General features: G+C 41.7%; 1 protein-coding gene across 1 annotated transcript in view; it reads right to left on the bottom strand.

The window, feature by feature from the left end:
- Positions 1–21,014: 21,014 nt before the first annotated feature.
- TULP1 (TUB like protein 1) overlaps positions 21,015–24,483 on the bottom strand; it is a 691,363-nt gene continuing 687,894 nt past the window's right edge. The window contains exon 9 of the mRNA XM_044076146.1: positions 21,015–21,491. Within this exon, the coding sequence (XP_043932081.1) occupies positions 21,358–21,491 (134 nt within the window). The 3' untranslated portion in view covers positions 21,015–21,357. The remainder of the gene's footprint in view (positions 21,492–24,483) is intronic.

Raw genomic sequence — 24,483 nt, forward strand, 5'->3', positions numbered from 1 at the left:
CAAGTAGAAATGCTGAAAGGAGTGGGCCACTGATGACACTTTGAAATTAGATAGTTGCATAGCTATTTGTAAATCAGACCAAGAAAGAAAACAATTTATGTCAGTAGAGACACAGATTCAAGAAGTGATCAAGGCTGCTGGTGGCTGGCATTTGGTGAGAAGGAAGCATCCAGAGACAGAATGTGGCTGCATAGAGGAGGCTTGGTAAATACGCCAGTGTGGGTGATGCTGCTTTGGGAGAGATAAGTGTAATACTGGGACATAGGTGCATATACTGTATCCAGATACATGCTAAACAGAACATGCAAATGAGAAATTGTTGCCTGAATTGAGACATTTCACTGGCATATTATTAATCTGTACCATGATATCCTGCTACAGCTTCTGGATATAGTCATCTGGGAAAGGGTGTGTGACTAGATGTGCGGAGAACAAATGCAGAAAACAGATTACATCGTGTCTGTGTGTGTGTGTGTGTGTGTGTGTGTGTGTGTGTGTGTGTGTGTGTGTGTATGTGTAGACATTCTTGTGCATGTGGTGTTGTTTTAGTGTTTTGGGTGTGAGCACGTGGTGTATTTTTAGTGTTGTGTGTGTGTGGGTGTGTGTATGCATGCATGTGGTGTATTTTTAGGGTTGTGTCTGCACATGCATGGAGTGTTTTTAGTGTATTTTGTGTGTGTGTGTGTGTGTGTGTGTGTGTGTGTGTGTGTGTGTGTGTGTGTGTGTGTGTGTGTGTGTGTGTGTGTGTGTGCGCACATTTTTGTGTTGTGCTTGTGCGGACACGAGTGTGTGTTGTGTTGTGTGTATTTATGTTATATATATCACACACGCACCTACCTATGTACCACATACATTTTTATATAATAAATATATGTATGTGTGTATACATATACATATATATATATGAACAAGCATATGTGTGCATGTTTGTTGAACTGTGGCAATACATCATTTTTCAGACTTGGGAAATTATTTGAAATCTGCCTTTGTTTACGCAGTCTTTTCAGACTATAACCCTGAAATCATTTACAGTCCTTCCTGGAATTCTGAGATAGAAACAGTGCATTTTCTGGTTTTGATTAGCGTTTCAGGACTGTGTTTGCTATATTTAATGTTCGTTCATTTCCTGTGGCCCAATTTTATTCTTTCCAAACTGCTTTCTTTTTCCAACACACCAATTAATTGTGCTTCCCACAGCAGAGAAGAAAACATAACTGAGGGCTATGGGGCAGTGCAAGGGAAGAAAAAAAACAAAAGTTACCAGTAAGGCACATATTCACTAATAAGAAATGGTGACATTTTATGAAACTGTTATGTAGCAGTATTTGCTATACAACAGTTTTATGTAGCAGTATTTGCCTTAACTAGCATGCAACTGATAATACAGTTGTTTGAGGTACTTTCCATAAGAATAGCTGACTGAACTGTCCATATTTTCAATGCATGTCACTGACTCAGTACAGCTCACTGCACTGACACATCCTGGCTTCACCCCATCGAAAGTAAATCATGCAGACTGGGGCTTGGAATTGGCTGCTGTTATAATGCAGACATTGATAACCCAGCCCCTACAGCTTCGACGTCCAGATATGGGAGCTAAATTCTAAGTCATGTTTTCATATGTTTCCTTAGAATAACATATGTTAAATATAGACCTCCGAGAAAGAAGCCCACTTATCAGAAAGTCACTACAGGCCAGTCTCTACCACTTACTTCCTCTGATTCATTTCTTATGTAGGAAAGTCGTCTCTTACTCTGGAGAAAACACCATACTGTTAAGGTCATCAACACCAGGGTCCAGTAATATGTCCAGTCAGATATCTTGTTCATAAGAACTGATCAGTATAGAGTAGTCAGTTTACAGCCATAATACTTGGTTTTACTGTCATTAAGACCCTTTTGAACAGAACAAGCTAATATGATATACTGTCACAGTGGTCAAATATAGGCTAAACAGATGTCACTCTAGTCACAAAATACATTATCTGTCTAGCAGAACCCCAAGCGTATTAGCCTAGAGCAATCAGGAGTAGAAACATACTAAAGTTAGTGGAGGGAGGGAATTCAGTGGGAAGACAGGGATTCTGATTCAGACATCTACTGTTGTAGGGAATTGTCATATGTTAGTATCCTTGAGCTAAAACAGAATGGCATTAAATATACTGATCCGAAGGATATTGCCAATATCCTGGCAGATTGATTCTCATGGAACTTATAAACATGTCTCCTGAACCTGATTGACTTCTTTGAATCAGTCTCCAGAGCCATGGAGGTGGTCCACACAGCCTATCTAGACCTTGCCAAGGCCTTTGACACCATCCCTAGATAAACTTACTAAGTTGGGCATTAATTCCTATGTCACCCAATGGGTTGCTAACCAAATCCAGCTCCAGACAACAGGTCAACAACAAAGTTTGCAGATGACTGCAAACTGGGAGCCATTACTGAATCCCAGAAACAGATGCTTGGTGCCAGAGCCATGGGCTCAAGCTCAATGCCAAGAAATGCACTGTTATCCCTTTGGGAAAAACATCCATGAATTTAACAATTACCATGCAGTACACTAAACACAGAAAGAAAGTGTGATAAGAGACTTAGGACACAGGGTGACAGTGTCTCACCGTCGATAGCCACATCACACACAACAGTCAGGAAATCCTTCTATGTGGCACACCTCTTTCATCGGAGGTCATTGTCCCACTGTACTCATCCCTCATTAGACCCATTATAGAATCCCATTTGGTATGTACCTCTCAAGACATCTGCAACAACTGGAAAGGCCTCCTAAAAGAATCACAGGCCTAATATTGTCTACTCAGAGGCAGGGATCTGACCCAGAGACTCCCAGACTCTGAATAGATTGCCCATACATACAGGGTCCAGGAAAGTAAATAATGTGGGAAGAAATAGCCAGGAAATTGTTATGGCTAGGCTTGTACAGGCCCTAGGGCTGATAGCCTAGTACCAACCTATGAACCTATGAACCTATGAACATCATATTAAGTTTGGTAGAATGCCAAGCTGTGTATCCAGAACTTGGAGGAATATTCAACTAGTATAATATGTATGAAATCCAGAGCAAAACCACTTCTAGCTTTTAAAATGTAATCAAGTTTGCAATAGTTGGTAATGGACTTTAGCTCATGCTGCTTATCCACAAACAAAGAGCACACGGGACCTCGAACATATACCAGTTGTCCTGCATAGAGGGTCAAAGCCTTGATTGTTGCCCAGCTAACCTAGGTTTATTAATGGTTTGGCTACCAGTGGAGCTGACTCCAAATCTGTCAGATTGTGAGGGCATCTCTTGTGCACAGCCCTCTTCAGGTCACCCCACAGATTTTATATTGCATTTAGGTCTGAGCTCTGGCTGGACCATTCCAAAACTTTCATTTTCTTCTGGTGAAGCCATGCTTTTGTCAATTTGGGGTCATTGTCATGTTGAAAGGTGAAATTCCTCTTCATCTTCAGCTTTCTAGCAGACGGCTGAAGGTTTTGGGCCAAAAGTGACTGGTATTTGGAACTGTGCATAATTCCATCCATCTTGACTAAAGCCCCAGTTCCAGCTGAAGAAAAGCAACCCCAAAGCATGATACTGCCACCACCATGCTTCACCATGGGGATGGTGTTCTTTTGGTGATGCAAAGTGTTGTTTTTGTGCCAAATGTACCTTTTGGAATTGTGGCCAAAACGTTCAACCTTGGTCTCATCAGACCATAACACATTTTCACGCATGCTTTTGGGAGACCTGATGTATTGTTTTGCAAATTTTAGCTAGGCCTGGATGTTCTTCTGTGTACGAAAAGGCTTCCGTCTTGCAACCCTACCCCATAGTCCAGACATATGGAGAATATGGGAGATTGTTGTCACATGTAGTACACCCCACAGTTCCACAGTTGTGGAACAAACAACCAGTACTTGCCAGAAATTCCTGCAGCTCCTTCAATGTTGCTGTAGGTCTCTTGGCAGCCTACCTGACCAGTTTTTGTCTTGTCTTTTCATCAATTTTGGAGGGATGTCCAGTTCTTTGCAAAATCACTGTTGTCTCATATCTTCTCTACTTTTTGATGACTGTCTTCACTGTATTCCATTGTATATCCAATGTTGTGGATATTTTTTGTACCTTTCTCCTGACTGATATCTTTCAACAATGAGATCCCTTTGATGCTTTGTAAGCTCTCTGCAAACCATGGCTTTTGCTGTAGCAGGCAACTGAGTAAATGTCAAGAAAATCCTACTAGGACAGCTGAACTTTATTTGGGGTTAATCAGGGTCTCTTTAATTGATGGCAGGTGTGTACCCAAGAAGACTGAATGCTGTAAATAAATCAAAAGGTGCTTCAACAAAGTATTAGTTTAAGGGTGTGCACATTTATGCAACTAGCTTATGCTTTTTATTTTTTATATTTTTCCCCTAACAGATTTGTTTGTTTTTCAATTGAATTGTACAGGTTATAGGTCACATTAAAGGTGAGAAAAATTTTGAAATGATTTATTGTGGTCTCATTTTTTTATATTACAAAAACTTGGTATTTTAACAGGGGTGTGTACACTTTGTATATCCACTGTAGGTTGTCTAATGATTCTTTACTACCTTTAATATATATTATACATTCCCAGATGTAGTAGTCTCAAAATGACCCATGTACCTGAATAAGATCTCCTTTTAAATATCTATATGAGACACTGTAGAAGTTCAGATATTTTATTTCTTCATAATAACTTTAATTTTCACACCCATGCATTCCCTTGATGTATTATTGCTGTACTCTGTAATTTACTGATGCTTGTTTCCTTATAAGGTTTCTATATTTGTACTCTGGTTTGGGTCTATTGTAACTTATAGACAAAGATTTAAGAATGTTTAACTTCCAGACTTTTAAAATCTTTTTCTATAACCTATAGTTTTCTATCACTAACCAAATGGTTGCTATGATTAGAAGAACTTAAAGCTGGATCTACCCATAAACCCAGGCCCTTGTGCTGCATTATAAATATTCACCCTTCAGGCTATGTCTTTCACATTTCATATGCTTATTTTTGCTGTATTTATCTGCGTATTATTGTCTTTTTCAGATATGCCATATCTTTAAGAGATGCAACCAGTTTACCCATTTTCAAGTCATCTGCACACAGACTGTAGAACACCTCAGATGAAACAGATAAATCTGAAAGATACAATCGAAAATGTATGGTCCTAGGATAGAGCCCTGTGGGACACCCTGACTGTTGCCATGTCTTACTTGTAAGCCATGCAGCTATCTAACTTATGAAGATTATATCAATAACTAGTTGTTGTAATTTATCGATCAGTGTTTGTGTATGACCCTATCAAAGTTTGAAGTTATGTCTACATAAATTACATCAAAACACAATTTTAATTTATCGCCGTTATTATATTTTTATAGGACATTGTGTTACAGGGTCCATATTACTTTGTCAAAATCCAACTTCAGAGAACAGCCATTCATCTCATCAAATACAAATCAGCGAACAGCCGTTCATCGAACGTTCATATCCACAAATGTGTTTCCCAGGGAGTTAGTTGTACAACATACCTGGTGACACACACACACTGCAGTATATCAAACCCACCAAAGTGGCATGATACACCCCCTACCCCCTACTTATATATATATATATATATATATATATATATATACATATATATATATATATATATATATATATATATGTATGTATCTATATCAACACCAAGATCGCACTACATTGAGGAAAAGGAAAATATATCCTTATGACCTTGTGTGTCTTAAAGCCTGATGTTAAACTTATTTTTCTTTTTCCTTCTTTTTTTTTTGCATTCACACCATTTCCCTTTCAAAACTTTCCACATTCCTTCTGCGTTTTTTCCAGGGAACTCATCCATGCAATTAGTTTTACATTGTGACAGTTTTGCTTCCATATAGTTAGTTACTCTTCTGTGCACTGCTATACATTTCTATTTGGCAAAATTCTCTAGTAGCAATTTAGCTCTTCTAAGTCCATGGTTACCACACACAATCGTTCACTTCCTTAGGAACACAGCCATTACCCAATATGATCCATTCCCTGGTACGTTTTATGTTTTACAATCTGAAGCAATTGTTGTTCCTGAGCACATGTTGTTAATAATTTCCTTACTAATGTTGTTGAATCAGTACTATTCCATTTTTTTCTGGTAAATTTAAATCCCCACCCACTATCATTTTTCCCTCCTGTATTTTATGCAGGAAATGTATACATTTCTGTGGGTCACAGGTCTCAAACTCCCATCTCCCAGTCCTCAAACCAGCATAATTATAATTGAAAAAACCCATTACACTACATTCCAAGCTGCACGGGCTATCTTTCTTTTTGTCTCAGAGATTGTGGCCTTCAGTTGACTGCACTAGTCCTAGCACAGCCTTTGTGGTCTTTTGAGTTTGAGACCCCTGCCTAGGTCACCAGCACTTGACTTTGGTGGTTATATGTTCCAGTGTTGTCTTTACTGTCACAGTTATACAATCTATAGTACAGGTGTTATCACTGAACATGTAATAATCACAGGTCTCATAACTATCTTTAATCCCTGTCATAACATTTCCACCTGAACTTTTGTTAGACTGTCTGTTACAGTAAAAACACTTATACTCTGACAGAACTAGTTTCCAGTCAATTGTTCTTTAGCTATGTTTCGCAAACAATAACTATGTCAATCTTGTGGGAATATAGCAAATTTTCCAGTAAAGACAATTTTATTACCAGCATTAACAACCAGCACAGATACATCAAATGTTGTCATCTGTGAACTGTAAAAGTTCTGACTTGGCAAAAATCCTGTCTTGTGTTAGTCAAATATTGCAATATATCTGCTGCAAAAAATGTACTTCCCTTGACTTGACAAATGCATGCCATCCTGTCTAAATACATGTGTGCCCAAAATGAGGCATGGATGAAGTCCTGGAACGAGTGTGATGAAACAGCTTAGTTATGCATTTTTTATTTCTTAGTTTTTAAATGTTGTTTTCATTCATTTTGACTTGGGCTAGTTTACTCCGTTAGTCATATTCTCTGCCCGTTGGAATCCTGTCCGAATCTCGGTTTTAGAGTGGAGGAGAACAATCTGAGTTTCCTCGGTTTGTGAATTTGATTCAGATGAGAGAGAGAGACCCAACATATGTATTTGTATGCTAGATTTCGGTGTGGTTATTAGACTTGGATGCTCTTGTGTTTTCGCTTTTTAAAATGGAAACTTTTATTCATGTAGGTATTTATCCGGAGAAATCTTTTTATTCACATGGACTTGACTGTCCTTTCTATATGTGATTTGTGAAAAATATGTTTTAATACATGCATAACTTATGCTATCTAAGAGGGCTGTAAGTTCCCTACTAACAGTCAGAGAGTCCTTGAAAATAAGATAATTTGTGTCAACATGAACACAAACAGCTCCATACTTACATTAAGGCATTCTAAAGCCCTAATCACATCCTGTATTTTTGCTCCTGGCAAGAGTAACAGTATTTAATATTCATCATTCCCTCTACACATGTTAAGTATCAGTTCTTCTAATAACTGAATCTTTAATACTAGTATATCATTTCTGACTAGATCTGAAGAATCTCCCACTTCTAATTCAGAAATTATCAATTTCTGCAAATATGTACAAAACAAATTAAATAAAATGTTGGAGGTGTAAAGCTACAGAAGCTGACTGGTTTCATACGATTGTTGCATGTAATATGTTATCCCAATTTTGGAAGGTGTTTGAATGTTTCTGGAAGGCCTTATGGAATGATAATTGTGAAATTTCAAGTTCACTCATTTTATTTAATGTACCAGTACCAGACATAGTACCCAGATCTCAAACACACCGTCTTTGGTCAATACTTGCAGTAGCAAGAAACGTTGTGACAAAAAATTGGAAAACTAACTCTCCTATATCTTTCAGAAATTAATTTATTTATTTACCCAGGACCTTATGTGAAAAAGAAATATCTAGTTTTAAAAATGAATAGAAAGAAGTTAACACACAAATTAATTGCTTGGGAAAAGTTACAACCATTACTAAAAAAGTTTTAGATGATTTCCTGAATGTATATAGAAGTATTTCCTTGTTATGGACTTTGTAAATTATTTGTTCCAGTTTGGAGTGTAAATATGTTATTACTGTTATTATTTTTGTTATAAAAAAAATAAAAAAACATTTTTGAAAAAAAAAAAAAAAAGAAATGATCAATTTCAACAATTGGCTAAGCTTCTGGTGTCATTCAAAGGGGATCCAGTGTCTGTAAGCCTGGGATGACATGCTTGACAAGCCACGCTGCTTCGCTAGAGACGGCTTGCACCTGTCACCCTTAGGCATTCGAATACTGGCCAAGGCTCTTGCCACCCCCATAGTGCCTTTTTTAGGCAAGGCTCAAAAGACAAACCCACCAACGTAAATAGCACAAGTAACAAAAAACTGAGGGTAATGCTGCTCAATGCCAGAAGTCTAAACCTCAAAATGCATGCACTTGAGGCACTCCTCAGTATGGAGAAAATCGATATATGTGCAGTAACAGAAACCTGGTTTAAGGCTCCAGAGAGCACCCCAGCACAACCAGGCTACAACTCATACCATACATTTTGGCCACAAAACCCGGACTGAAATACAAAAGGCGGGGGAGTATCCATATTCATCAAGGATACCCACACCTCCAGGTTAGTGGCACAGCATGATGCTTCAGAGAACATCCACGTGCAACTAACAACGGGCAAAACTGCTATTCAAATTACAGCTTGATACAGATCACCCACCATGTCCCAGGACCCCTACTCCTCATTCCTGGAAACACTGGGAAACATAAAGGTCCTACCAAACACCCTAATATTGGGTGATTTCAATTACCCAAACATTAACTGGGAGAACTACTCAAATACGAACTCCCTTGCCCAACATTTCCTAGAATTTATAAACTCAAATGCCCTGGATCAACTGGTCAACACCCCCACCAGAGGTGACAACATATTGGACCTGGTCATCACCAAAATGGGCGACCGGTGTTCCACACCGGAGGTCAACCCCTTGCTGGATAGATCTAACCATAAACTAATCACTCTGGATATCCACATTCTGCCACCACCCCCAGTCAAAGAAACCACCGTAAAAAACTTTTCAAAAGCAAACTTCACGTTAAGACTGAGGTGGAAAGTTTCAAAGCCCCCTTGCTAAAGGATAATGCTGTCCAAGCTGCAAAATCCTTTACTAATGCACTCTATGGGCACCTACAAGAATGCATGGATCATGCAATCCCAAACAAAACCAAGACTCACTCCTCCAAGAAAAGGAAACCAGTCTGGTGGACCTCTGCCATAAACAAGCTATACAATAGAAGGAGGAAACTAGTACAGAATAGAGTAAAATCCCAAGAAGGTAAGACATCCCTGATCAGTATCACCAAGAAACTACGATCCTTCATAAAATCATCCAAGGCTAGCTTCGAAAGAAAAATTGCCAAGGACTCCTAAGATAACCGCAAGGCATTCTTTAGCTATGTCAAGAATCTAAGTGGCAATTCCAAGATCTGCTCGGAGTTAGTGCAAAATGGCACAAAATACACTAAACCGACCAATATCGCCAACATCCTGGCAGACAAGTTCAGTGCAAACTTCACCCCCCTCTCACTCCCAAAAGGGCCCATAGCCATACCAGAAGAATGTAGTGCCTCTGAAATCACAGACACTCAGGTTAAAACAGCCCTCTCCAAAGCCAAAAACACAGCATCAATGGGACTGGACGGTGTCCCAGGCTGCGTCCTGCATGAGCTCAAAGATGAACTAACCCCTCACCTAACTACACTATTCAGACTCAGCCTCTCCACATGCTACGTGCCCAAAGAATGGTGCACAGCAATGGTTATTCCGCTCCACAAAGGTGGAGCCACAAGAGACCCCGAGAACTATCACCCTATAAGCCTAACTAGCTTGGTCTGCAAAGCTATGGAGTGCATCATCATGGATCTCATTAACAGAGACAGTGGGAACCTCCAAACACTGGACCCTACCCAGTATGGCTTTGTTAAGGGCAGATCATGCCTCCTAAACCTGGTGGACATCTTTGAGACAGTTACCAAGGCTATAGATGAGGGAAATGTGGTCCACACAGCCTACCTAGACCTTGCAAAGGCATTCAACACCATCTCCCATTCTGGTATTATAGACAAGCTCACCAGCCTGAACATAAACCCCCTACATCATGAGATGGGTTGCCAACTGGCTCACTGACAGAACCCACATGGTAAGAGATGCGGGAGCTAGGTCTGACTCAAACCGGTTACAAGTGGCATTCCCCAGGGCTCAGTCCTAGGACCCCTCCTGTTCGGCATATACTTCTCAGAGGTACAGGTAAGCACAGGAGATCTATGGCTGACCAAGTTCACAGACGACTGCAAACTAGGGGCTATAATTGACTCTCCGGCTGACACAGACATCCTTCAAAAGGGTCTCACCGAGACAGATGCCAGGTGTCAAAACCATGGCCTCAAGCTAAATGCCAAAAAGTGAATAGTCATCCCCTTTGGAAAAAACAAAGTACCCACAAACTACCACATAAGTGGTAGCCCCCTAAATACAGAAGATGTAATAAGGGATCTGGGGACCCAAGTAGACAGTAATCTCTCCTTTGATAATCACATTGCCAAAGTGGTTAGAAAATCCTTCTATGTGGCCCACCTAATCACAAAAGGGTCTGCATCCAGATCAAAAGAGGTCATTGCGCCCCTCTATGCATCACTCATCAGACCCATTATAGAGTACAAAGCCCCATTTGGGATGTACCTTACCAGACACCTGCAACAGTTGGAAAGACCACAGAAGTACCTCATGAAGAGGGTCACTGGCCTCAAACAGATGCCCTATGCAGCTCAACTGAAAACCTCCAGCTGTTCTCGGATGCATACCGCCTACTCGGAGGTGATCTATGCCTGACATACAAGGCCATGTCCAACCTAGAATTGATGGACATGCTCCACCTAAAGAAAACCATATCCCCTCAAGCCACACACTCTAGGGATCTAAACCTCACCACAACAATAAATAGGATGTGCTGGAGGGATAAATTCTGTCCCAGAGACTTCTCATGCTCTGGAACAAGATTCCAATCTACATTAGGCAGAGCTCCTCATTAACACTCTTCAAGAGAAACCTTGACCAATGGTTGGGGAATAGAAAGTTTACCCTGGGGATCACTTCAATGGCTCTGCTGGACAGAGGCACAGGGAACTAATCTAAGGGGGCGGCAAAAGCCAACACAATTCTGGCTAGGCTTATAAATGCCTTCGGGCAGATAGTCTAGTACCTACCTATGAACCTATAAAAGACACGTGCCAAATAACACATGCTGGGATGACTGTAGATTCAAAAGTCATTTTAAATAAATTACATTTTTCCTTAGTTGTACGTTTGTATAAATGTCCAGGTAGTTAAAAACAAAACATTATATTTCCACAAACACTGTTAGTAGACAGGGTGAGTGAGAAACGTGATGTCGATACATAAATGACAGGCATTACGGAATCATAGAAGAAAGCAACTGTGATTAAGAAGGGTCTATGATGGAGCAGAGTGTGGGAAACATAATGCAGCTGGCTTAAAGTGTTTTTTTTTATTTGCTAGACTATGTATCGATACTCCTGTTGACAGTATGTTACAGACATATACACAATAATGCATCACAGACAAACACATTGTTACATATTTTATTAAGATGTAATTCAAGAATATGAGAAGATACTTGACTTTACTACGAAATACCATGAATATATCATTGCCATTCTAAACTGCCAAACTTTTCAATACATCTAGTCTGACTTTTAATTTTATTCTCAATTTTAAGATCCATGAGAAAGCAATAAATGGATTTTGTATCAAAATAGAAGGTCTCAAATGAAAGTCAGGACAAATTCCATCCACAGTAAAAGCTATGTTCTGAAAGGTTTTAACTGCTGCACTTCCTGCGAGGGTGCAGAATAACCCAGTTTTTATGTACACTAACTCTTTTGAAGGGTGGAACAAGGGACAGTACCGCAAGGGCATTACCAAAGTGATACTCAGCAGTGAGTGCTAGGTTATGAGAACACTAGGATGGAACAAGGGACAGTACTGCGAGGGCATTATCAATGTGATACTCAGCAGTGAGTGCCAGGTTATGAGACCATGAGGGTGGAACAAGGGACAGTAGGGTGAGGGTATTACCAATGTGATACTCAGCAGTGAGTGCCAGGTTATGAGACCACGAGGGTGGAACAAGGGACAGTAGGGTGAGGGTATTACCAATGTGATACTCAGCAGTGAGTGCCAGGTTATGAGAACACAAGGGTGGAACAAGGGACAGTACTGCGAGGGCATTATCAATGTGATACTCAGCAGTGACTGCTAGGTTATGAGAACACTAGGCTGGAACAAGGGACAGCATTGCGAAGGCATTACCAATGTGGTATTCAGCAGTGAGTGCCAGGTTATGAGAACACTAGGGTGGAACAAGGGACAGTACTGCGAAGGCATTACCAATGTAATACTCAGCAGTGAGTGCCAGGTTATGAGAACAATAGGGTGGAACATGGGACAGTACAGCGAGGTCATTACCAATGTGATACTCAGCAGTGAGTGTTATGTTATGAGAACACTAGGGTGGAATAAGGGACAGTACTTTGAGGGAATTACAAATGTGATACTCAGCAGTGAGTGCCAGGTTATGAGAACACTAGGGTGGAACAAGGGACAGTACTGCGAGGGCATTACCAATGTGATACTCAGCAGTGAGTGCTAGGTTGTGAGAATACTAGGGTGGAACAAGGGACAGTACTGTGAGGGCATTACCAATGTGATACTCAGTAGTGAGTGCCAGGTTATGAGACCATGAGGGTGGAACAAGTGACAGTACTGCGAGGGTATTACCAATGTGATACTCAGCAGTAAGTGCCAGGTTATGAGAACAATAGGGTGGAACAAGGGAAAGTACAGCGAGGGCTTTACCAGTATGATACTCAGCAGTCAGTGCTAGGTTATAAGAACACTAGGGTGGAACAAGGGACACTACTGTGTGGGCATTACCAATGTGATACTCAGCAGTGAATGCTAGGTTATGAGAACACTAGGGTGGAACAATGGACAGTACTATGATGGCATTACCAATGTGATACTCAGCAGTGAGTGCCAGGTTATGAGAACACTAGGGTGGAACAAGGGACACTACTGGGAGGGCATTACCAGTGTGATACTCAGCAGTGAGTGCCAGGTTGTGAGAACACTAGGGTGGAACAAGGGAAAGTACAGCGAGGGCTTTACCAGTATGATACTCAGCAGTCAGTGCTAGGTTATAAGAACACTACGGTGGAACAAGGGACAGTAATGTGAGGGCATTACCAATGTGATACTCAGCAGTGAGTGCTAGGTTATGAGAAAACTAGGGTGGGATAAGGGACAGTACTGCGAGGGCATTACCAATGTGATACTCAGAAGTGAGTGCCTGGTTAGGAGAACACTAGGGTGGAACAAGGGACACTACTGGGAGGGCATTACCAGTGTGATACTCAGCAGTGAGTGCCAGGTTATGAGAATACTAGGGTGGAACAAGGGACAGTACTGCAAGGGCATTAGCAATGTGATACTCAGCAGTGAGTGCTAGGTTATGAGAACACTAGGGTGGAACAACGGACTGTACTGTGAGGGCATTACCAATGTGATACTCAGAAGTGAGTGCCTGGTTATGAGAACACTAGTGTGGAACAAGGGACCATACTGCGAGGGCATTACCAATGTGATACTCAGAAGTGAGTGCCCGGTTAGGAGAACACTAGGGTGGAACAAGGGACAGTACTGTGAGGGCATTACCAATGTGATACTCAGCAGTGAGTGCTAGGTTATGAGAACACTAGGGTGGAACAATGGACAGTACTGTGATGGCATTACCAATGTGATACTCAGCAGTGAGTGCCAGGTTATGAGAACACTAGGGTGGAACAATGGACAGTACTGTGATGGCATTACCAAGGTGATACTCAGCAGTGAGTGCCACATTATGAGAACACTAGGGTGGAACAAGGGACAGTACTGGCAGGGTATTACCAGTGTGATACTCAGCAGTGAATGCCAGGTTATGAAAACACTAGGGTGGAACAAGGGACCATACTGTGAGGGCATTACCAATGTGATACTCAGCAGTGAGTGCCAGGTTATAAGAACACTAGGGTGGAACAAGGAACAGTACTGTGAAGGCATTACCAATGTGGTACTCAGCAGTGAGTGCCAGGTTATGAGAACACTAGGGTGGGACAAGGGACAGTACTGCGAGGGCATTAGCAATGTGATACTCAGCAGTCAGTGCTTGGTTATGAGAACACTAGGGTGGAACAAGGGAAAATACTGCGAGGGCATTACCCATGTGATAGTCAGTTGTGAGTGTCAGGTTATGAGAACACTAGGGTGGAACAATGGACAGTACTGTGAGAGCATTAACAATGTGATAGCAGTGAGTGCCGGGTTATGAGAACACTAGGGTAGAACAAGGGACAGTACTGTGAGGGTATTACCAATGTGATACTCAGCAGTGAGTGCCACGTTATGAGAATATTAGGGTGGAACAAGGGACAGTACTACAAAGGCATTACCAATGTGATACTGAGCGGTGAGTGCTAGGTTATGAGAACACTAGGGTGGAACAAGGGACAGTACTGCACAGGCATTACCAATGTGATACCTAGCAGTGAGTGCCAGGTTATGAGAACTCTAGGGTGGAACAAAGGACAGTACTGCACGGGCATTACCAACGTCATACACAGCAGTGAGTGCCAGGTTATGAGAACACTAGGGTGGAACAAGGGACAGTACTGCGAGGGCATTTCCAATGTGATACTCAGCAGTGAGTGCCAGGTTATGAGAACACTAGGGTGGAACAAGGGAAAGTACTGTGAGGGCATTACCAATGTGATACTCAGCAGTGAGTGCCAGGTTATGAGAACACTAGGGTGGAACAAGGGACAGTGCTGGGATGGCATTACCAGTGTGATACTCAGCAGTGAGTGCCAGGTTATGAGAACACTAGGGTGGAACAAGGGACAGTGCTGGGATGGCATTACCAGTGTGATACTCAGCAGTGAGTGCCAGGTTATGAGAATACTAGGGTGGAACAAGGGACAGTACTGTGAGGGCATTACCAATGTGATACTCAGCAGTGAGTGTTGGTTATGAGAATACTAGGGTGGAACAAGGGACAGTACTGCAAGGGCATTAACAATGTGATACTCAGCAGTGAGTGCTAGGTTATGAGAACACTAGGGTGAAACAAGGGACTGTACTGTGAGGGCATTACCAATGTGATACTCAGAAGTGAGTGCCTGGTTATGAGAACACTAGTGTGGAACAAGGGACCATACTGCGAGGGCATTACCAATGTGATACTCAGACATGAGTGCCTGGATATGAGAACACTAGTGTGGAACAAGGGACAGTACTGTGAAGGCATTACCAATGTGATACTCAGCAGTGAATGCCAGGTTATGAGAACACTAGGGTGGAACAAGGGACAGTACTGTGAGAGCATTACCAATGTGATACTCAGCAGTGAGTGCTAGGTTATGAGAACACTAGGGTGGAACAATGGACAGTACTGTGATGGCATTACCAATGTGATACTCAGCAGTAAGTGCTAGGTTATCAGAACACTAGGGTGGAACAATGGACAGTACTGTGATGGCATTACCAATGTGATACTCAGCAGTGAGTGCCAGGTTATGAGAACACTAGGGTGGAACAAGGGACAGTACTGTGAAGGCATTACCAATGTGATATTCAGCAGTGAGAGCTAGGTTATGAGAACACTAGGGTGGAACAAGGGACACTACTGTGAGGGCATTACAAATGTAATACTCAGCAGTGAGTGCTAGGTTATGAGAACACTAGGGTGGAACAAGGGACAGTACTGGCAGGGTATTACCAGTGTGATACTCAGCAGTGAGTGCCAGGTTATGAGAACACTAGGGTGGAACAAGGGACAGTACTGCAAGGGCATTACCAATGTGATACTCAGCAGTGAGTGCCAGGTTATGAGAACACTAGGGTGGAACAAGGGAACATACTGTGAGGGCATTACCAATGTGATACTCAGCAATGAGTGCCAGGTTATAAGAACACTAGGGTGGAACATGGAACAGTACTGTGAAGGCATTACCAATGTGGTACTCAGCAGTGAGTGCCAGGTTATGAGAACACTAGGGTGGGACAAGGGAAAATACTGCGAGGGCATTACCCATGTGATACTCAGTAGGGAGTGTCAGGTTATGAGAACACTAGGGTGGAACAATGGACAGTACTGTGAGAGCATTAACAATGTGATAGCAGTGAGTGCTTGGTTATGAGAACACTAGGGTGGAACAAGGGACAATACCATGAAGGGATTACCAATGTGATGCTCAGCAGTGAGTGCTTGGTTATGAGAACACTAGGGTGGAACAAGGGACAATACCATGAAGGGATTACTAATGTGATACTCAGCAGTGAGTGCTAGGTTATGAGAACACTAGGGTGGAGCAAGGGACAGTACTGTGAGGGTATTACCAATGTGATACTCAGCAGTGAGTGCCACGTTATGAGAACATTAGGGTGGAACAAGGGACGGTACTACAAAGACATTACCAATGTGATACTCAGCGGTGAGTGCTAGGTTATGAGAACACTAGGGTGGAACAAGGGACAGTACTGCACAGGCATTACCAATGTGATACTCAGCAGTGAGTGCCAGGTTATGAGACCTCTAGGGTGGAACAAAGGACAGTACTGCACGGGCATTACCAACGTCATACATAGCAGAGAGTGCCAGGTTATGAGAACACTAGGGTGGAACAAGGGACACTACTGCGAGGGCATTACCAATGTGATACTCAGCAGTGTGTGCCAGGTTATGAGAACATTAGGGTGGAACAGGGGACAGTAGTGTGAAGGCATTACCAATGTGATACTCAGCAGTGAGTGCCAGGTTATGAGAGCACTAGGGTGGAACAAGGGACAGTACTATGAAGGCATTACCAAAGTGATACTCAGCAGTGAGTGACAGGTTTTGAGAACACTAGGGTGGAATAAGGGACAGTACTGTAAAGGAATTACAAAAGTGATACTCAGCAGTGAGTGCTAGGTTATGAGAACACTAGGGTGGAACAAGGGACAGTACTGCGAGGGCATTACCAATGTGATACTCAGCAGTGAGCGCTCTGTTATGAGAACACTAGGGTGGAACAAGGGACAGTACTACGAGGGCATTACCAATGTGATACTCAGCAGTGAGTGCCAGGTTATGAGACCACTCGGGTGGAACAAGGGACAGTTCTGTGAGGGCATTTACAATGAGATTCTCAGCAGTGAGTGCCAGGTTATGAGAACACTAGGTTGGAACAAGTGACAGTACTGTGAGGGCATTATCAATGTGATAATCAGCAGTGAGTGCTATGTTATGAGAACACTAGGGTGGAACAAGGACATTACTGCGAAGGCATTACCAATGTGATACTCAGCAGTGAGTGCTAGGTTATGAGAACACTAGGGTGGAACAAGGGACAGTTCTGGGAGGGCATTACCAATGTGATACTCAGCAGTGAGTGTTGGTTATGAGAATACTAGGGTGGAACAAGGGACAGTACTGCAAGGGCATTAACAATGTGATACTCAGCAGTGAGTGCTAGGTTATGAGAACACTAGGGTGGAACAAGGGACTGTACTGCGAGGGCATTACCAATGTGATACTCAGCAGTGAGTGCCAGGTTATGAGAACACTAGGGTGGAACAAGGGACAGTACTGTGAGGGCATTACCAATGTGATACTCAGCAGTGAGTGCTTGGTTATGAGAACACTAGGGTGGAACAAGGGACAATACTGCGAGGGCATTACCAATGTGAATCTCAGTAGTGAGTGCCAGGTTATGAGAACACTAGGGTGGAACAAGGGACCGTACTGTGAGGGCATTAACAATGTGATAGCAGTGAGTGCTTGGTTATGAGAACACTAGGGTGGAACAAGGGACAGTACTGTGAAGGCATTACCAATGTGGTACTCAGTAATGAGCGTCAGGTTATAAGAACACTAGGGTGGAACAAGGGACAGTACTGTGAAGGCATTACCAATGTGGTACTCAGTAGTGAGCGTCAGGTTATAAGAACACTAGGGTGGAACAAGGGACAGTACTGGGAGGGCATTACCAATGTGATACTCAGCAGTGAGTGCCAGGTTATGAGAACACTAGGGTGGAACAAGGGACTGTACTGTGAGGGCATTACCAATGTGATTCTCAGCAGTGAGTGCCAGGTTTTGAGAACACTAGGGTGGAACAAGGAACAGTACTGTGAAGGCATTACCAATGTGATACTCAGCAGTGAGTGCTAGGTTATGTGAACACTAGGGTGGAACAAGGGACAGTACTGTGAGGGCATTACCAATGTGGTACTCAGCAGTGAGTGTCAGGTTATGAGAACACTAGGTTGGAACAAGGGACAGTACTGCGAGGGCATTAGCAATGTGATACTGAGCAGTGAGTGCTTGGTTATGAGAACACTAGGGTGGAACAAGGGACAGTACTGTAAGGACATTACCAATGTGATACTCAGCAGTGAGTGCTTGGTTATGAGAACACTAGGGTGGAACAAGGGACCGTACTGTGAGGGCATTAACAATGTGATAGCAGTGAGTGCTTGGTTATGAGAACACTAGGGTGGAACAAGGGACAGTGCTGTGAAGGTATTACCAATGTGATACTCAGCAGTGAGTGGTAGGTTATGAGAACACTAGGGCGGAACAAGGGACAGTACTCTGAGGCATTACCAATGTGATACTCAGCAGTGAGTGCCAGGTTATGAGAACACTAGGGTGGAACAAGGGACAGTACTGTGAGGACATTACCAATGTGATACTCAGCAGTGAGTGCCAGGTTATGAGAACACTAGAGTGGAACAAGGGACAGTTCTGCGAGGGCATTAACAATGAGATTTTCAGCAGTGAGTGCCAGCTTATGAGAACACTAGGGTGGAACATGTGACAGTACTGTGAGGGCATTATCAATGTGATAATCAGCAGTGAGTGCTATGTTATGAGAACACTAGGGTGGAACAAGGACATTACTGCGAAGGCATTACCAATGTGATACTCAGCAGTGAGTGCTAGGTTATGAGAACACTAGGGTGGAACAAGGGACAGTACTGGGAGGGCATTACCAATGTGATACTCAGCAGTGAGTGCTAGGTTATGAGAACACTAGGGTGGAACAAGGGACAGTACTGCAAGCGCATTAACAATGTGGTACTCAGCAGTGAGTGCCTGGTTATGAGAACACTAGTGTGGAACAAGGCACCGTACTGCAAAGGCATTACCAATGTGATATTCAGCAGTGAATGCCAGATTGAGAACACTAGGGTGGAACAAGGGACAGTACTATGAGGGCATTACCAATGTGATACTCAGCAGTGAGTGCCAGGTTATGAGAACACTAGGGTGGAACAAGGGACAGTACTGCGAGGGCATTACCAATGTGATGCTCAGCAGTGAGTGACAGGTTATGAGAACACTAGGGTGGAACAAGGGACAGTACTGCGCGGGCATTACCAATGTGATACTCAGCAGTGAGTGCTAGGTTATGAGAACACTAGGGTGGAACAAGGGACAGTACTGCATTGGCATTACCAATGTGATACTCAGCAGTGTGTGCCAGGTTATGAGAACACTAGGGTGGAACAAGGGACAGTACTGCGAGGGCATTACCAATGTGATACTCAGCAGTGAGTGCTAGGTTATGAGAACACTAGGGTGGAACATGGGACAGTACTGTGTGGGCATTACCAATGTGATGCTCAGCAATGAGTGATAGGTTATGAGAACACTAGGGTGGAACAAGGGACAGTACTGCGTGGGCATTACCAATGTGATACTCAGCAGTAAGTGCTGGTTATTAGAATACTAGGGTGGAACAAGGGATAGTACTGCGCGGGCATTACCAATGTGATAGCAGTGAGTGCTAGGTTATGAGAACACTAGGGTGGAACATGGGACAGTACTGCGCGGGCATTACCAATGTGGTACTCAGCAGTGAGTGCCACGTTATGAGAAGACTGGTCCTGCTTCTGCTCATTGTTATGCTGTGGATTTTGAGTGGAGTCAAAGGGCTGTGCAGCAGGCACTGTATGAATTAAGTCTGATTCTTTTCTCCCTTGGAGACCCCAGTTTTAATTATATAACAGGGCAGGAAGTAGCTTGCATAGCAGGTCAAGCTTCTACAGTCCACCTGCTTTATGGCTAAGGTGTGCAGTGATGTGTGCAGGTGTAGATTCGCTTCCATTCCTGCCCCTACAACACCCACTGCAGCCACCTCAATATTTTAGTAAACCTGGTGACTATTGGTCCAGTGGTTTCCACCAGGTATTAGCCGTTACTGAGACAGAACTAACTTTCCTTTCCTTTTTTTACCATGACAGAATAGCTGTTTAGGAGTTTCTCCACCCAGCCTTCATTTCTTCTGCTTCAGCCTTTTCCTAGACCAAGGCAGTCACACCACAAACTGATGCTGGCTACCTCTGTGAACAGAGTGGACCCAGGAGTGTCCTGAAAGATAAGCTGGTGCTGTTTGACTTCTTCAGCTTTAGCCATTATAGGTGGTCAGTGTAGCCTAGAGGTCAGCTTTGCTATTTGCAGCTACATCTAGAAGTTGTGGGTTGGTGTTACACAACCTGGAGTTACACTGTGGTCTACAGCTACACCTGAGTACAGGTGAAAAGCAAACAAAATGAAGACATTGTCATACGGTGTCTATGGAAAAGGAAGTACTAACAGAAGGCCGATCTGTAAATGAAAACCGATGAGACGTTAGGGAAAACAAAGATAGAGATGGCAGCTCACAGGAATGGGAAATGTGACACATAAATAAATAACTCTCCAGTATCATATGTTAAGTTCCTACCAGGCCTATTCCTTAGAACACGAAGATTTCAAAGCAGTTCCTTAAAATTTGCCTTGTTTGTTTATTTCATAAGCAAGAGTGGAATTAAATTAAAAGAGTGCTACAGAAATGCTCTTTATGCATGATGTGTGCTGTGTTTGTGAAAATCTTTTGAAAACATAGTGTTCACTGTAGTAAAGAAGTGAAGACTCATGTCTCCCAAAAGTACTTTTAACATTATAGTTTATGAAGAATGGCAGCCTGGCTTCATCGGAGGCCTATTCAATGCCAAAAATACTGAATAAGATGCAGCTGCATTTCTGCCAAGTTGTGTCATTTTGACTGATATCATTTTATTCTGGCTCTATATTTTGCCTTGTATGTATGTCCGAAGCCTTAAGCAGTAGAAGCAACATCTGTCCATTACCGGATTATTCACAGGCCAGTTTTCCATCAAAGCTGGACAAGGCAATGGCGAATGCTTGCACAGCGCACATTGGGTAGTTGTAGTCTAATGTGAAGGCATCATCGGCCACACGGCCAAACTGCATCACTATATAATCAACTGGAAAAGAGAAGGAAGGGGAAAGAACAAGAAACAGGTTTAATACACCAATACATATATTAAGAAACAAACTTTAATCACTGTACTTTTCTAGTAGAAAAGTTTCATACAGAAAAAAAACTAGTCCAAACAAAACAGAATTATTTAGTGGCAAATCACATCAGTAGGATTCAGTATAGTGTTATCCAGATAAGAAAGTTGTGAATAAGAGTTTCAATACAGTCAGTTAATATTTATCTATAGTTAACAACCAGTTTGGAAAGTTCTGAATAACAGTTAAATAACTTCTGTAGTGCAGTGATTAACAAAACAATTCTGCTAACAATTTGTGATAAAGAAAGTATGAAACAATTTAGAATGATTGTTACAAGATCATTATTAAGTTCTATGCCTCATTGTACTGGGTCCAAGATTCATTTCTGAACTATAGTCACTGTCCACAAGTTTTTTTTGGGGGGGTACTTTACTTCCTCCTAAAAGCACATTACTTGGTTGGCAACACTAAATTTTGTGTGTGTGTGTGTGTGTGTGTGTGTGTATGTTCTTTATTCTTGCACTTTTAATCCAGATTGTGGCTGAAAAGGGTCAACTGGTCAGCACACTGATACATCAAATACATCAAGTAGCAAATACACTTACAATGCATATTGTTTTGTTGACTGTTCATACTGTCATTGCAATTTCCTGTGTCTGAAAGTGATTTTCAACTGTATTTCATTATTTTGGGTCACATTTCAGTCTCAGACAATTTATTGTATTAGCAAACAATGACATAATGACAATGAAAATGAGTGGAGTGTCTGTAAATTTCTTCACTGACGGGAGCTGCTGTTTTTCATACGCAGTGATCTTGCTTTGGCCCCTCCAGCAAAGAATATTTTGAAGATAGCTGGGTACAGCAGTTTGAATCTCATGCCTGCTACTTGACATTCCCTGAATAGTGGAATGAATTTACTTCTCTTCTGCCTGATGTACAAAGAGTATTCATTCTCCACAAGCACACTGCTGTCTCCCACTTTTAGTTCTTTGTCCTTCTGCTACAGTTTTGTCAGAATCAACTCCTTCTCCTATTAGGATTGCATCTTTACTATTAAAGGTCTAGGTTGTTTTCTCATAGCCAAGTTTGGAGCATATACACAATGTGCCCTTTCAATTAACAACTCTTGCTGTGGAATGCCAGTCCAGTTGCTTAGTTGTACTTTTTTTAAATTAATACAGTTTCTTCCTTCCAACTTCTCTGGTACAACAGAAAATCTCAGATTTTCCCTATGTGTTCTGACCTCCAATTCTATTATTTTTTTGAAACATCTCTTCTTGAGCAATCTCATATTCAGCCAGCCTTTTCTTCATTTCAGCCTCTTATTTTTGCAGTTTTATCACCTCATTACAATATCTGTTTAAAGCGTCTTCCATTTTCCAGCCTTTTGTTGTTTGAGTTGATATACTCCATCAGTGTTTTGTTTATATTAAACAGATCTGTGTGCACTTGTCTTATACTTTCATCTAGGTTACTTGAAGTCATGTTTGGAGCTTGCACTGCATTTTGCTGAACAGCTGTAGTATTCTTCCCAGTCAGTGTTTTCCTCTCCTTTTGCAGCTGATTTTCTTTCAGGTCCTCTGTATTTCTCTTTTCCTGGCATCCAGGCAGTGCACTTACTAGCCAATTACTGAAATGTATCCAGAAATACAAGTCCACGTCTTTCTCTGCTGAGTTTCTGTTTTCACACTGGTAGAGCTAGAATTAAGCTGTTACTCAATGTGCAGCCATCTTGGAAGTGAAATGATCCTGCTTTGATTCTCAAAATGGGTGTTAGACGTACCTCACAAAAATATGGAGATAACTGCAAGAGCACATGTGAGAATGGGACAGGTTTAGTAAAACGTGCAGTTATTTTTTGTAAGGATTCAGTAAAAAATGTAAGCTGTGGAAAATCTGTACTAAGATAAGTTAAATGCATATGTGTGTGTTTTATATTTGAAAAACAAAAAGTAAAAGGAGTACAAGATGCAATATAGCAATAACCCACCTCCAGGCATGGGTTATTGCTATTATACAATGACATTATTTAAAAAAAAAAAAAAAAAATTACTTTTCTTAAATAATGGCATTGTATGATGCCTCCTTGCTGCCCTTCTGCAGCTGTCTGGTATTCTGTGGCAGTTCTGATGTACTGAGCATGTGTATTCCTACGTAGTACATTAGAGCTGTGGGCAAAAGCAACGGAGAAAGCAAGATCTCCGTTGCTTTTTAGAAACTGTTTCGCTATGTTAAATGGGTTTAACATAGCGGGACAGCTTTAAAAAAAGCAATGGAGAATCTCCGTTGCTTTTTTTAAAGCTGTCTCGCTATGTTAAACTCGTTTAACACAGCGAGACAGTGTTGCTGTAAAAAGAGTTATAGTAATGGAAAAAGTCTGGGCGACCGGACCTTTTTCCATTACTATAACTCATATTTACAACGTACACGCTGACCAATCAGCGTGCACATTTTTGAATATTAATGGGGGGTCGTTGTATAATTGTCTTTCAAGTACAACATACAGCAAAGTTGAAGAATGTATAAAGATGTGCAGATCATATACTCATTTTTGCTGTAGAACAGCAGGATGCATTTGAAAATTGAAACTGATCTCAAGCAGGCAGACACATACAGGACAGTTTTTTCCTCTGTAAGCTTGCCCTTACTTTTAAAGTCTTTTCCATAAAGAGACAGCAAACTGGTCCAGAGTTAAGTGACTGGGCAAAAAGAACAATTTTTTTTTGTAATGAGAATGTGCTGCATTATATAAAAATTAAATGAGTTATAACATATAAAACTGTAAGTATAAAAAATATGTAAGCATGCTTGTATCTAGTTAATTCAGTTGATTGGATGTTGATATTGTTTGTATATATTCATTTCTTGTTAAAATAGTACTTTTTTGGGAAAAAGGAAGCTTACCTTTAAATTCTGAATCAAGCAATAAAAAAATAACCTAATCCATTTTTTTAC

This window comes from Protopterus annectens, chromosome 7.part0, assembly GCF_019279795.1.
Source record: "Protopterus annectens isolate FY-2018-M chromosome 7.part0, PAN1.0, whole genome shotgun sequence".
Classification (NCBI taxonomy): domain Eukaryota; kingdom Metazoa; phylum Chordata; order Ceratodontiformes; family Protopteridae; genus Protopterus; species Protopterus annectens.